The 14,050-nt window shown below is 39.6% G+C and overlaps 2 protein-coding genes and 1 long non-coding RNA gene across 3 annotated transcripts in view; 1 reads left to right on the forward strand and 2 right to left on the reverse strand.

Annotated features, from left to right (window-relative positions):
• Positions 1–1,469: 1,469 nt before the first annotated feature.
• Positions 1,470–5,908, reverse strand: LOC121849477. The gene is made up of 3 exons (XR_006085237.1): positions 5,659–5,908; positions 4,504–4,537; positions 1,470–1,948 (listed from the first exon to the last, which is right to left on the reverse strand). It is a non-coding gene; the product is annotated as an uncharacterized LOC121849477 (long non-coding RNA).
• Positions 5,909–6,116: 208 nt separating this feature from the next.
• nkx6.2 (NK6 homeobox 2) lies at positions 6,117–9,507 on the forward strand. The gene is made up of 3 exons (XM_007896286.2): positions 6,117–6,834; positions 7,484–7,656; positions 8,759–9,507. The coding sequence occupies exons 1-3, from the start codon at positions 6,399–6,401 to the stop codon at positions 9,011–9,013; spliced, it is 864 nt and encodes a 287-aa protein (XP_007894477.2). The 5' UTR covers positions 6,117–6,398; the 3' UTR covers positions 9,014–9,507.
• A 2,955-nt stretch (positions 9,508–12,462) lies between these two features.
• Positions 12,463–14,050, reverse strand: part of LOC103180430 (inositol polyphosphate-5-phosphatase A) — a 203,244-nt gene continuing 201,656 nt past the window's right edge. The window contains exon 16 of the mRNA XM_007896272.2: positions 12,463–14,049. The gene's annotated coding sequence lies outside the window, so the exon portion shown is untranslated. The remainder of the gene's footprint in view (position 14,050) is intronic.

The raw sequence follows: 14,050 nt of genomic DNA on the forward strand, positions 1-14,050 counted from the left end.
ATTGTAGCGTTTGTGAAAATGGTAAAAGAAGAAAACAAATGCGTATTTTAATGCATACGGTTTAAATCCTTACCAGTTCATTTTAAATGAAACCAATTCTTTCGTGATCTGATCCAATGATTGGCGATGTAAATGTATTATGATTTGATGTATATTTTCCAACGTACGTAACGCTTAGTATATATTTTTAAAGTTCCTACTCAGCAAATAACACAGTTAAATAACTCCGGATTCAGCGAAGTTTTATTTTTTTTTAAAAATCACACCTATTGAAACCACTAAAACGTCATTGCAACTACAGCGAATAAACACGATATTTTTTTTCAGCAAAATACCTTTTACGCTTAAAGTCGTGCGATCTGTTTTCTAAATGAAGTGAAGTGGATGGAACTTACATCAACAGCAAACAATTCGCCCCGGTTTCTCTCCGCCTGTTTTCTCCTTGGTTCTCGGGAAAATGATATTAAACGTAAAGATATATGATATATTTGCTATTTTCTGGCATTATTCTTTGTTAACTCGATGTTCGTAATTTTGTGTTAACAGCAACGAATGATGGACTTCAGCGAAGCAATCACAACTGGGTAAAAACCAAAGGGTTAATTTCTCTCTCCACCAGGTATGAAAGCAACCTGGACCTGGTTAATCGGGTGGTGTCTTTTTAACGAGACCAAATGGAACAGGTGGGAGATCGTGAAATTATTTTTTTCGGCACTGAACGAGGAGTCACTTAATTAAAATAGCTATTTCAATTCTGGAAAGATACATGCAAGTTTTGAGGGGGTGGGGGTGGGGGGGATGAACTCAAGCTCTACAAGAAAATGGTTCCAAAAAATGTAGTTTGCGCTCAAAATTGAATGATCAAACCACCAATATTGGTTTTATATGTTTAAAAAAAGACAGATTTAATCTATCGTGCTGCTATATTGTTGGGTAAGGTAACAACTGAAGCTTATTGAAAAAACTTACTCGTACAAGTCAAAAAAAATGTAACAGGCATTATTCTAATAGCATATAATACCAACCCAAGAGAAATGGGATATATGTGGGGAAACTCGCGAGTTTTGTATTTCTGGGATCTATAGCTTAGTCTCTGCATCACCCACAAACAATACAGTTGCAGTCATTCTCCACAGCACGAATCCTCTTGGAAAAAACAGAGCATAACCTACCGGAGAAACTAACTTTTGTTGCCATTGAATTATTTTTTTCCCTTTACCTTGCGTTGATCGAAAAGAGAAAAGCTGAACCTCACAAGGCATTCGTGGAAAAGCTTCGGGAAAGCTAACCTTTTGCTCACTGCACAAAACGTTCAAGGTACAGCAACCTTAAACGCTGCAAATAAAACAGCTGGAATAATCTACATGTTTCAGTATGAAACTGCATAACCGAGAGACACCCAATAATCGATAGTTCAAATGAGCTTTTATTGTACATTCACTTTTTTTAAAAAAAAATACAACGCAGGGAAATATGTTGAAAGAGATCAATAGGACTCCAAAGTTATAATATGTGTTGTTTTATTATTTCAATTGATCACTTTGAATCTGGGAGGTGGTGACGTGCTGTAGGCTTTAATATCACCTGTAAAATCCAGAATCCGACGATGCACCAGCGTTCACGTAAATCTCAAAACAATTTGGTAAATCAAATCCCTTGCTTACCTATACAAAGAGTCATATCGATCTACCGACCTGTCAGGAGCTATCTCATCAGTAATCTGTTACTTGCCTTTAAATTTCGTGGTCATTAGATTTCGTGTCGAAATCATTAAAACGAAATCTCCCTAATGTAACCCACAATGAACCGATATGTGTTAAACTGGCCCTGGGTTCCTGTGCATTTTGGCAACAAAATACATTCTCTCCCATCCACATCGTTAATTCTCTCCCATCCAAAGCTTCACCAGCGGCCAATCGATCATCAATTCTCGTTGAAAATAAGTGACCTGTAAAACAGAAATATCGTGTTAAATTGGTTGAGTCATTCGGTGACTGTTCGAGCAGCTCTTGAATAGTTTAAATGCGTCCATTCCATGTGTTGATCTGGTAGACTGCAGTGTCAAGATGTTCGTGTGCACACAAACCCATCAGCTATCAGCTGGTTTCCCCACTTCTCCCAAATTGTTGAATGAGGAATAAATTAATCCACATGCCAACCCCGTGTCAGATCCACACAATTTCATCTTCCATTTGTTTCGTGTGACTGGGCACTATTCTCACGATTGCGTCTAATTAAAAATAAATCTGTTGCAGCTCTCTTTTGAGTTGAGTACTTCTGAGTTAATTTCGCGACTCAACCTTCACTCTGAGGCACGTGTGAAAATGCTGCATTTTCTGAAGATGGAAATCGTGTTTTAAACGTTGTCCATCCATACATCGCCACACGTATTTTCAGGAAAATTGCACTAAATATGGGGAGTGTGTGAATTTGAAACTGCCCGAATTAACCCTTTCGAAAGAGCGTATTATTATTATTATTTTCGTCAAATAACTTGCAAATCACGTAAGCAGTCTATCATTGCTTTGGTAGCAATGAAAATCCTGCGAAATAAAATCCTATTGTTTGGTTGCATGTGTTAAATCTATCAATAATTCTTCCTCGTAAGGAATAAATGAAATAACCCCAGTTGAAAAAATATTAAAAACTAATAATAATAATAATACAAGTCCTTACATTTGGTATTGCGCTTTCGCGTGGGGAACACGTCCCAAGGCATTTCACATGATATACTGTAAACTGCAGTGACATCGAAGGAGGATTTAAGGGTTATGCTACTTGATTATCTATTTTATAGTCAGCATAGTCTTGAAAATGTTGCAGGAACTGCATTGAAGATGAAAGGAACTGAACAAAAAGTTTCTTCAGCGAAAATGTTGAGCTGAAAGTTATCACCTTCACCCAACCTCAAGTAGTTTATAGCCAGAGAAACACCGCGGAAAAATGGGCCGATGTTATAGCACTTTAGTAATATAGCTTCTGAGATCGTCCTCGTTAAGTAAAATTACTTCGTACTAATTTAAATGCTTTGAACGTCAATAGGTGTGGAGGAAATGTTCCCCCCAATTAAATATCCCTGATAACTTTGCCCCAGTTCAGCAGCATCAAACTGTATCTATCATCTCATTATATGTTTTCAATAGTTCATATAGAATTGATGCCTGGTCCCGACTGTGCTACTGAATCCACAAACATTGCTGGGAACTGCATAGGATTTGTAACTCAGGTACCACTAGTGTACACGTTACTTGGCTGCTTTGATTTGTCACTAAATAAGCTCTTCCTTTTCTAACTCCGGGAGTAATTTTGTATTTAGGTGAAAGTGGTGTAGGTGATCTGAAATTCCCAGTCAACACGACTTGATATATATATATATATATATATATATATATATATTTGCGCCATCAGTTTGATTTTGAACGTGTTTCTGTTGTGACTTGGTCTGCTCACTAGAGGTCTCACTAATTCTTCCTCGGAGTTGTTCCCAACTCATATTCTTAATATCATTGACTCGACTTGGGAAAACAATGGTAGATCGATCAAGGGATAGCTATTTGAGACGTATCAAAACCGATCACATATCTGCATCTTGTATAACATTGTGCATACATGTCACCTTTTGTGCAACTTGGCTTCTGAGTGTGCGCTGCTGTGCACTCATCTGTTACAGTCAGATGGCATTTTACAGCTGTTGACCTCAATGGTTGTATTTGTTTAAAACCACTGTAGATCTGAAGCCCATAGAGTTGAAGCGTTCTGTTACACTTTAAAAAAAACGTATTCACTTATCGAATGGAAACATCGATGAAGTGGAGCGAATAATAAACACGCGAAAGGGTCGTTTTGTTTTAACATTGAATTAGGAATGTTTCAGACAGACACCTTGTGTAGCACACACTTGTAACCCGCTGCATAGATATGTGATATGTTATACCGACTCGAATGATGAACAAATCTATGATCATTAAGCTGTTAAACCATTCTTCTGTAACATGTACTGTAAATTCTTCTTCAAAGAAAAACACACGGCGAAAAGAAATTAAACGAAAAGAAAAGGGCTTCATAAGTAAACTTGGTGTGAAATATAACTGTTTGCATATTATTCGTAATTTTGTTAAAATATTCTGAAATGGTATACACATTTTGTTCACTTTTTAAGAAGCACATAGAGTATCTACAGACGATGCAGTAATTCAATTTTTTTTAACGCATCAATTTCACTGGTTTGGTTATTTTAATGCTAAATTCGTGGACCGAGTTTCATTTAAACCAATAAATAAATCCGAACAACTGCGAATGGAAATTGAAATAACTACCTGTAGCATACGTTTGCTAATTGAATTGTTGCATCAAATAAATATTTACAAATAAATATCAATATCTGTAGAGAAACTTGTGGATACTACAGGACCGGTCGTGAGAAATACTGTCATTCGGCATCAGTATTTAAACCTACAACCAGCAACTTTACATTGAGAAATCAGGGAATCAAATTTCACTCACATTTTAACCGCCCATGCACAACTCATCTTCTCTCCTGAAAAGCACAGAGCACGTTAAGACCTTTCTTCCACAATATATTGACCAGGTTTAATTTCAAACTATGTATTTTTTTTTAAAAAAGCAGACTGGATAGTCAGAATCCCCCCCAAAATAGCAAAATGTTCTGCCCATAATTTTAACCTAAGATTAAATGCAAACAACATTTACTTATCGGTTCCATTTAGCCCTAAGCTAAAAGTTGATTTCCACTTTAGCAAGTCCAGGATGCTAAAGTAAGTTAGCAAGTAAATATTTTTTAAGAATCTTAACTTCTTAACTGTGCGTCCAGCCTTTGACTTTAAAACAACTTTTAAGAATAATTGCTTTCGTTACAATTGCTTTTTTTTATATATATCTGCCAGGAATCCTACCATTGGATTCGTTTCTATAGGACAGTGTCACCAAATTTAAAAAAAATATGCTTTATTACATATATATATATTCTTTATCTCCCACCGCCTATTTCTGGGATTAAAGCGCAATTTTAGAAACAAAAAGGTAGATCTTTGAAATTCTGGTGACTTGTTTGATGTCTTTTAGCTTCGATTCATTATTTTTCGTTTGCAAAAACGCCTAATTACTCGCAAGTACTCGTATCAAAGAAATCGTGGATTTGGATAAATTATGGAGATGGGAGGGGTTGTGGGGGGGGGGTGGAGTGGGGGTGAGATGAGATGAGATGAGATGAATGGGGGTGCGGGGTGGGGGGAGAGAGAGGGGGGAGAAGGCAAGAACAAAAAATGTGTCTTCCTTTCCTGAACAAAGCTTTTAGACAATTAAATTGTACATTTTATAGAGAGAAAGAGGGAGATAGAAAGAGAGAGAAAGAGAGAGAGAGAGAGAGATACAGAGATAGAGATAGAGAGATAGAGAGATAGAGAGAGAGAGAGAGATGCATATATAGGATACATTAAAAAAAGTGAAAGCATCTGAAGCATCTTCTCTTTAGACACAAGTGCCCTCGGGTTGGGTTGGTAAATGTTTGGTTTGATGGGTGGGGGGTGATGGGTGTGGAGGGGGGGGGGGGGTGATGGGTGATGGAGGGGTGGGTGGGTGGTGGAGTGGGGGGGGTTGGGTGGTGATGGGGGGGGGAAATCACTTGCAAAAGTGACGCACCTCAAAGCCGGGGCCAAGTCTCCCGCGTCGATCATCCAATGGCACAGTGTCCGCGGTGACTGGTGGCCAATGGGGATGTGAGAGTGACAGGTGCTGCTGGAGCTTATCAGCACATCTCCCGCGCCCCAGCGATCGAACCCACTCAATTTCACCTTAAACCAGGGGGGGAAAGTGTGCAGACGCGCACATACACACATATATACACACACACACACACACACAGACACACACACAGATTGACTCAACAGCTACTGGCGGCACAACGTTTTTTTTTTGGTGGTGGTGGTGGTGGGTGGGGGGGGGGGGAGTGGTTGGTGCTTCCTAGAGACTTCTTTTGGGGGAGAAAACTTGGATACGGCTCTTAACCGGGGGTGGGGGAGAGAGAGAGAGAGAGAGAGAGAGAGAAAAAAAAACCCGGAACACAACCGCAAACAACAACAACAACAACAACAGCAGCAGCAGCAACAACAACAACAAAAAGCCCCCTAACAGCAGCGAGAACAGAAATCCTACCGATCACTGCGTGTGACTTGTGACTGTACTTTACCGATTGGCAAAGTGGGTTTCCGAGATCCCGCTGTTTGCGATTGCATTTCAGCCAACGCGGTGTCGTCGGTGTGTCTCTCTCTCTCTCCCACTCTCTCTCCCCCCCTCTCTCTCTCTCTCTCTCTCTCCCTCTCTCTCTCTCTCTCTCTCTCGGCATTTACCGGCGGCTCTCGTCAAATCTATGAGCAGATCAAATGTTAGCCGTCGGGCAGATGGATTCTAATCGCCAGAGTGCATTCGTCCTGAGCAGCACACCGCTGGCCGCGCTGCACAACATGACCGAAATGAAGACCTCCATATTCCCGTACTCCCTGCAGAACCCCGCGACCTTCAAAGCCCCGTCTCTGGGCAGCCTGAACGGGCAGATCCCACTGGGGACCCCGCACGGGATCAGCGACATCCTGGGCCGCCCCATCACGGCGGGCAACCTGCTCTCCGGACTCCCTCGGCTCAACGGACTTGCCACCTCGGCGGGGATGTATTTTAACCCGACAGCCGCCGCCGCCGCCGCCGCGGCAGCCGCCTCCAGGTACCCCAAACCCCTCGCAGAGCTGCCGGGCAGACCGCCCATCTTCTGGCCGGGGATGATGCAGGGCTCCCCGTGGAGGGACCCCAGGCTCGCCTGTCCAAGTACGTGCTGTCCGACCACCTTGTTATTTTTACTAAATCAAATAACTCGTGAGTTTTTGTTTTTTGGCATTTTTTCTCTACACCCCCACCACACACCCACACCCCCCACCCCCCCTCCGTGCGTGTGTGTGTGTGTGTGTGTGTGTGTTCGGTACTAACGTTGGCTCTCGATGTCGCGGTGTTAAAATCAAGCGCTGTGTTGCAATTATCTAAAGTAAACTAAAGTAACCGTGTGTCCCCGACCTGTGTGTGTGTGTGTGTGTGTGTGTGACATGTCCACAGCGAAGCAGCTTTTCTGGCTTTAGTTATCGTACTGTCTCCTTTTGATCATTCTATCTTCGTGGCTAAAAAAATAAATAACGCACAGAACAAATCATTTTATTGTCTTCAACTGGGACATGTCCATCTCTGTCTGGTCCAGTTTTGTGTGCAGTATCTATTTTGTATAGGGTTATTTTTAAACAAACAAAAAAATTTTTTTTTTACTTAAGTTCTCGGTTTTAATGTGTTATTCTATTCTAAAAAAAAAACAAATACATGTAAGTTAGTTGATGGAAATGAAGTTTGTGTAATCGTTGCAATTACTCCACGCCGTATTTCTGGTACAGTATTAAGCTCCTTTTTTTTTTGTCGGTTTCCCCTCTTGCAGCACAAGGAAGTTTAGTCATTGATAAGGACGGAAAGAAGAAACATTCCAGGCCAACGTTTTCAGGGCAACAGATCTTTGCTCTGGAAAAAACGTTTGAACAGACCAAATATTTAGCGGGTCCGGAGAGAGCTCGTTTAGCCTATTCTCTTGGAATGACAGAAAGTCAAGTTAAGGTAAACTCTTTTCACTGCATTGACAAGAAGCGACCAACATGAATAGGCCGATTTGTTATCAAATCTATTTTACCAGCAGGAAAGTGAGCAGCAGTCGCTGCCGTTTCGCTGATGTGTTACCACCACAGTGTCCTTTGGCAATGTGGCAATGCTGAACATTTAGAATTTGTTCTTTTTTTTCCTGGTCAACGTTGGTGCAAACGTTTCTGACCAAAGTTCATGGAACTTGAACCCAATTGCGTGTGTGTTTTTTTTTGCTGGGGCAGGATTTCGAATAATATTACTTTTGTCTCGCGTTTTTGCCGCTCAAGTAACGCCACACTGTTCTGCAACAACATAAGTCAAAGACAGAACCAGTCCAATTTTCTGTTGCGGTAGAAAGTTGTGGCAGAGCTGAATGTTACACCTATTTTGATTTTAGCAATGTTTATTTCATTGGATTTGCATTCCTCTGCCCAGTTAACACGGGTTATATTTGTGTTTATGCAAATTCCTCATCAAGTGCCAGACATATTAAATTCCTATCTAACACTTTTGGTGCAGTTGCTCATTGTATATCATTTGCTGTTTTGCCCCATACGTAAAAGTGCTTCCAAGGTAGACTGGTGAGATTTCCTCCTTTGCTGTGAGTGTGGGAAATGTTCTTCCTTAAAGAGTATATAACGAATCCCTTTGAAATGTTTTCCCTTAAAGAAGAGATGTGAGACGTCTTGAAGGCGCTTCTATCAAATTCAATGATTATTATTATTATATATCCTCAATTTGCTACCTGAAAGATATTGCAATTCATATTTCGGATAGTATTTACATGGTACAAGGCCTTTGAGACACTATGAGGTAAAATAAGTCCCACAAGGAATCGTTTGGTTCACTTTTTCCATCTATAACATCCGAGAGAGAGAGAGAGAGAGAAAGAGTGACAAACACGAACCCAGTTTTATTTGAAGCCACTTATTTTTCATCACAACAGTGTGAAACCAGACTGTTTTTTTTTGTTGGAGGCAGTGTTGTTTCATTTCGTGCGCTTAAAATTGCCACGTTAATTACAGGACGGACGTATTTATTTTGCTTACTTTTCCGATGCATTTTGTTTTTGCAACAGGTGTGGTTTCAGAACAGAAGGACCAAATGGAGGAAGAAACACGCGGCTGAAATGGCCACAGCCAAGAAAAAGCACGATTCAGAGACTGAAAAACTGAAGGAAACGTCGGAAAACGAGGAGGACGAGGATGAATATAACAGACCTTTGGACCCAAATTCAGACGACGAGAAAATCACACGATTACTGAAAAAGCACAAATCCACCAACTCCCTCAGCATCCTGGACCCACACAGTAACAACCCGGACGTTTTGTGACAAACTTTTTTCTTTAATATTAATATTATTATTATTATTATAATTATTATTCTGAGCTTCAATGGCTGAATTAACCAGGGTATAAACATTTAAAAAAAAATAACTCGATGTTCCACAGAAATAAGTGATATGTGTTGTACAGCCGAATGTATGTGAGATGTATATATTTTTTACAGAATAAGTTATGGAATTATCTTACAGCTCGATTATACAGTATAAATAACTTGGGTTGAACCTGACGCAGAAGAGGAAACGTTTCTGAACGAGCAGGTCGTTCGCACTCAGTTTCCACAATCCAGTTTTTCTTTAGGATTTTCAGTGTTATAAACTAAGGAATAAGAATCAGATTTCATCCTTTTTGTATAAATTGCGGATTAAAACTGTAACTGTTTGTACATATTAAGATGCACGTTTGTGTTGTAAGATTTTTAAACGTAAAGTGTTTTTTTTGGTGTATTTGCACTCAGAAAAAAGACTATTATTTCCCCTTCCTCCCCCCCCCCCCCCCCTCCCGTGATGACGGTAAATTCCTTTCGAGGGGGTTTTGAGTTCAGCGCCAATGAACCCCAAAGAATCTCTGGACATTTTGATGAAGATGGTTTAAAGGAAATATGATTGCGTCCACAATAATTGGAAAACCTTTGTATTACCAATAAATTATTTAACAATATGAAATCTAGATTCGGGCAAGTTTTTGTACCCATATTTTGAAGAGCGATTACACCAGGTCAGTAATACTCCGATTCATCTGTTAAAGATTATATCTTTTATCAACAATCTCAGCCCACAAATACCGACAGTAATTTACAGCAGTTGGACAATAAACTGGTCACTGCAATAAAATGAAAGTATACTGTATTTAAAGATGCCAATCAAATCATTATAAAACTCCAAGCAATCCACACCTGAACGTGGTTTTACCTTCATATTAAGTTAATCTAAATTGGGATATTAATGATACATTAAACTGCATTGATAAACCTGGTTTTATAGAGCACTTGTTGCGACGTGTAGCACGTAAAACTGAAACAAACCCGTTTAAGTGGAGGATGTTCAATAGGGCTGAAGGATAAAGGCAGTTTCGACTCGTCATTCCCAATTGGAAATGAATTGTGATAATCACCGATTGCAGCGAAAACTTCACGGAATTGTTTTGAAGGCGAACGCAAATCGCAGAGTGTGTGAATTCACAACGTGTGGAGCCATCGACTGGTTGAAAACCTACTTTTTAAACAGTACCTCAATGACGAGAAGATTCAGTGACACATTAGCAGTTCCAATAAGTGTGCAATCGTATATTTTTTAAATGATAATTTAGATATGCTAAATTAGGCTTACAAATAAATTTCAAAATGTGATGTTCAGGGCGGTTCTGTGTTGTTGTTAAACGCAAAACGATTTAGACTGTAAGTAGTCAATGAGAAATAATTTAGGAAGATACAAAGTGGGAATACGGACAGTTTGTTATCGTATGGTTTAAAGGTTCAATGCACTCGCAAGACAACCCCTCGCATGTCTGTACTGGGATCTGAGGATAATTAGACAATTGTATAATTGTACAAATAAATCTAAGAGAGAGAAAAAAATCAAGATTACCAAATGAGTTAGACTTGTATGAATGAATACATTAGAAATTAGTTAATTTTGTGTTTTTCCAATGATTATTTTTTTATAAAAAAGAATTACAGGGATTTTATATTTAAATGGAGTAACAGAGGCGGATACCCACGAAATGTATCCTGTGACATTTCGAATGATTTGAGAGTAAATGATGGGCCTTGTTAACTGTTGATGAGGGATATATCTTTTCATCTCGACAAATAACGAGCAGATCCGTAAATTGTTTCTGATTGCAATCAATTAATCACTGGAGCAAAATATTATTAATTTATACTGCTAACAATGTCGAAGTGCAGGCGGTTTCAATGAAGCATTTGTTGGAATAGAAAATAATAAACCAGCCGGTGGGCAAACTTTTTTTTTAAAAAAAAGTTACAAAACAGTCTCCAAGCACTTCCTACCACGTTTTGTGGATACAATGGAAATATCGTATATTCCGATAAAATAACAGAAGTATCAGGCGGTCTGATTAGATTATGGCCATGATTTAAGGTAACACACACACCCACACACACAAAGCAAAGGAAATCATCCAGAAAATGAGCAAAACCACCTCGTGAAAAGAAACGAAGGCACCGAATGGAGCTTTGGCTGGACTCGAAACTGTAAGAGGACAGACATATCGTGCAAAAAGCACATCAGCAAAGAACATTTCGACGAGGGAGGGAGTGAGGGAGGGGATGTGCGCCTGGACCTGTTATAGTTTGTAATGACTCAATATCAGCAATTCAGCTGCTGGTGCACTGACTGCGTTAATGCCAATTGCAGCAAATGCAAAGAAAGACGCAGCTACTGATTGTGCGTATCTCTCCTGAAACCAACTCGTGAGAGCAGAACATTACCCACTGGCCCTGTGGTTATATAAAGCTGCAACTCAACGTGTCGCCAACGTGTTGCACCGACCTTTCACAGGGAACCCTTCTCCGCGTCTCCACTTCCAAGTGGCATTGACCAACGCCTATTGAGATGAAGCGCATTTAAAAGGGCGATGGCGAGTTTTATTCCTTCATCCTGCGTTCAGGGTTGTGTTTCAATTGAATTAAAAAGGGATCTCCGTCTCGCCTTACATTTCCTTCGAGATTTTGAAGAAAGATAAATGAGCCATTTGGTGGGATCCCACCGAAAGGCAACGATCTTCACTTGAAACAGCGACGACTGAGCAAAGCTCAGGGTTTCAACTTCTGCTGCGATTCACACAAGAAAACAAATTACTCTTCAACGACCACAGATCATTTCACGCGGTGTATTTTACTAAAACACCGTCCTTTCGGGTGTAAAATCAGTAATAACCCGCTCTGCAGATAATCAATCGGATGTGGAGGGCAAAAAGCTCATTTGGGGGTATTTTTGGTAATAATGTTGATTGTAAAATTACAGCTTATTACAGCCCCCACCACCCCACCCCCCCCCCCCCCCCCCCCCACACACACAAACTTATTAATCCAAACAATTCAATTTTGAACCCTTAGCAAGAATTAAACACTACAATCACCAGACCCTGGACTCTGGGCAGCTCTCTGGGCAGTCAGTCATGTGTTGGAGCAGAGTTTCTGGATGGAGAATGGTGGAGTTTGAGTGATTTCTCGACTTTGCCATAAAACTTATTTTATGAAACACCGCACATCAGTGATGGCGAGTGTGTGAGTGGAGCTGCAGGTCCTCTGGTCGCCATGCGGTGTTACCAATGTCTAAGGTAAAATATTCTTTTTTTAAAAAAAAAGTTTTCGACTGAAACTTTAAGAGTTTTCAAAGTGCGATCAGACACACACACACACAACGCACCACACACACACACACACGTAGGGAAAGATTGCTCGAATCGCTCGAAATTGTTTGAGAAACAAAGAAGTTTATTTCTATGGCCCATTAACGTCACATAAGTTGAATCTCTGATTTAATAAAATAGTTTACAGTGTACGGCTATTGATACTGGGCACATTGGTACAGTTTATCTGCATACTGGCGTTTTACTCTTTATTGTCTACAAACGAGAATGATCTCACGGTCACGGCCACATAAATTCTGCTGGCAGACACAAAATCATTTCCAACCGTAGTGATTTATACGAAAACACGCATCAATCCACTGCTATCAAGTAGCTTGTGAACTTTGTAGTGTACTAAATTAAATCGATAGAGGAAACGTTTAGGCATTGGCTGTGTTCTCCATCTTCAGACCTAATCACCTTTTAATGCTGTAAGAAGCAGCGTGTAAAATTTGCAACATTAGCGCTCGCTGGAGATTAAATATAGGTGGTACAATTTTACCGAATTTGCAATTTGCATCTTCAGGTTTGAGGGCTTTATATACAATCCATTAAAGCACAATTAGCAAGCTAATAACAGAAGGAAAGATTTCCCATTATGTTGTGTCCATAGATACTTGGCACTGTATGCAGTAACAAAAATAGACAGAAATAGTTTACAAAAAAATCTTATAAGATATCCATCCTATTAAACTTCACATTCTGAAACTTGGCATCACATAGGAATAAGTTACAATAGAAGTACTTAACACAGACAGACTGCTATTCACGCGTGGTGGTTATAGTAAATTAGATATTTCATCAATAATGGCACTGTCAAAGCTATCTATAGTATAGTTTGGGTGAGAAAAGATATAGTTTTATATATTCAATCAGCTAGGCATAGGAACTAATAGTTGATATGTCAGACCATGAGCAGCCAGTCCTTCAGAAAGGAATTTCATTTAGGGGCTTTGGAAAGATTACATTATAAATTAGTTTGTTTTAAGTAGATATAAAAATGAAGAGAGCAGCTAATTTGTGATTCGAAATCAGATAAAATGTGGCAGTATGTAGTATGTGACATGAAAATACCTAGCTAGCCTAACACAGACATACAATAAAAATCTTAAAAGTAAAGAAAATATCAATAAAACCATCACTAAAAGTGAAATTTCACTACCTATACAATCCAATGTACAAAAAACTCTCTAGTACAGTATAGATATACAATTTCAGCATTGCACTTCATGAGTTTTACATAAGGAAACAACTTCTTACATTGAAGAGGGATACTGTATCAGTTAAAATTATAAATGTGAGATATTTAAAATGTGTAGTATATTCTACTCTTAGCGTTTGGCAACAAAACTGTGACACGTTTTAATATTGTCCCACATTTAATTCAAGTGTCACAGGAACATATGAAATGGTGAGGTATGTGTGGCTGTCTTGTATAGATGGCTGTCTTGTATAGACTTCAGACATCAAAGCAGAATGGTTGATGAGCAGTCTGAAATGCAGCACTAAGAAATACAGTATCAACATCAGTTGAATTACAAGGATGTTTGCAAGTTCTCCTGCCCTGCTCCTGCACCTCTCGTTTGCTTGCTGCAAATGGACTAGAGGGTAGGTTCTCGAAAGATCTTCTCATTTTTTTGACATCGTTTACC

Source organism: Callorhinchus milii, unplaced genomic scaffold (genome assembly GCF_018977255.1).
Source record: "Callorhinchus milii isolate IMCB2004 unplaced genomic scaffold, IMCB_Cmil_1.0 Scaffold7, whole genome shotgun sequence".
Lineage (NCBI taxonomy): Eukaryota > Metazoa > Chordata > Chondrichthyes > Chimaeriformes > Callorhinchidae > Callorhinchus > Callorhinchus milii.

Coding starts and splice junctions, on each gene's coding strand:
- nkx6.2 (XM_007896286.2), top strand. CDS start 6,399: ATGTTAGCCGTCGGGCAGATGGATTCTAATCGCCAGAGTGCATTCGTC. Junction 6,835..7,483: donor CCCCAGGCTCGCCTGTCCAA/GTACGTGCTGTC, acceptor CCCCTCTTGCAG/CACAAGGAAGTTTAGTCATT. Junction 7,657..8,758: donor TGACAGAAAGTCAAGTTAAG/GTAAACTCTTTT, acceptor TTTTTGCAACAG/GTGTGGTTTCAGAACAGAAG.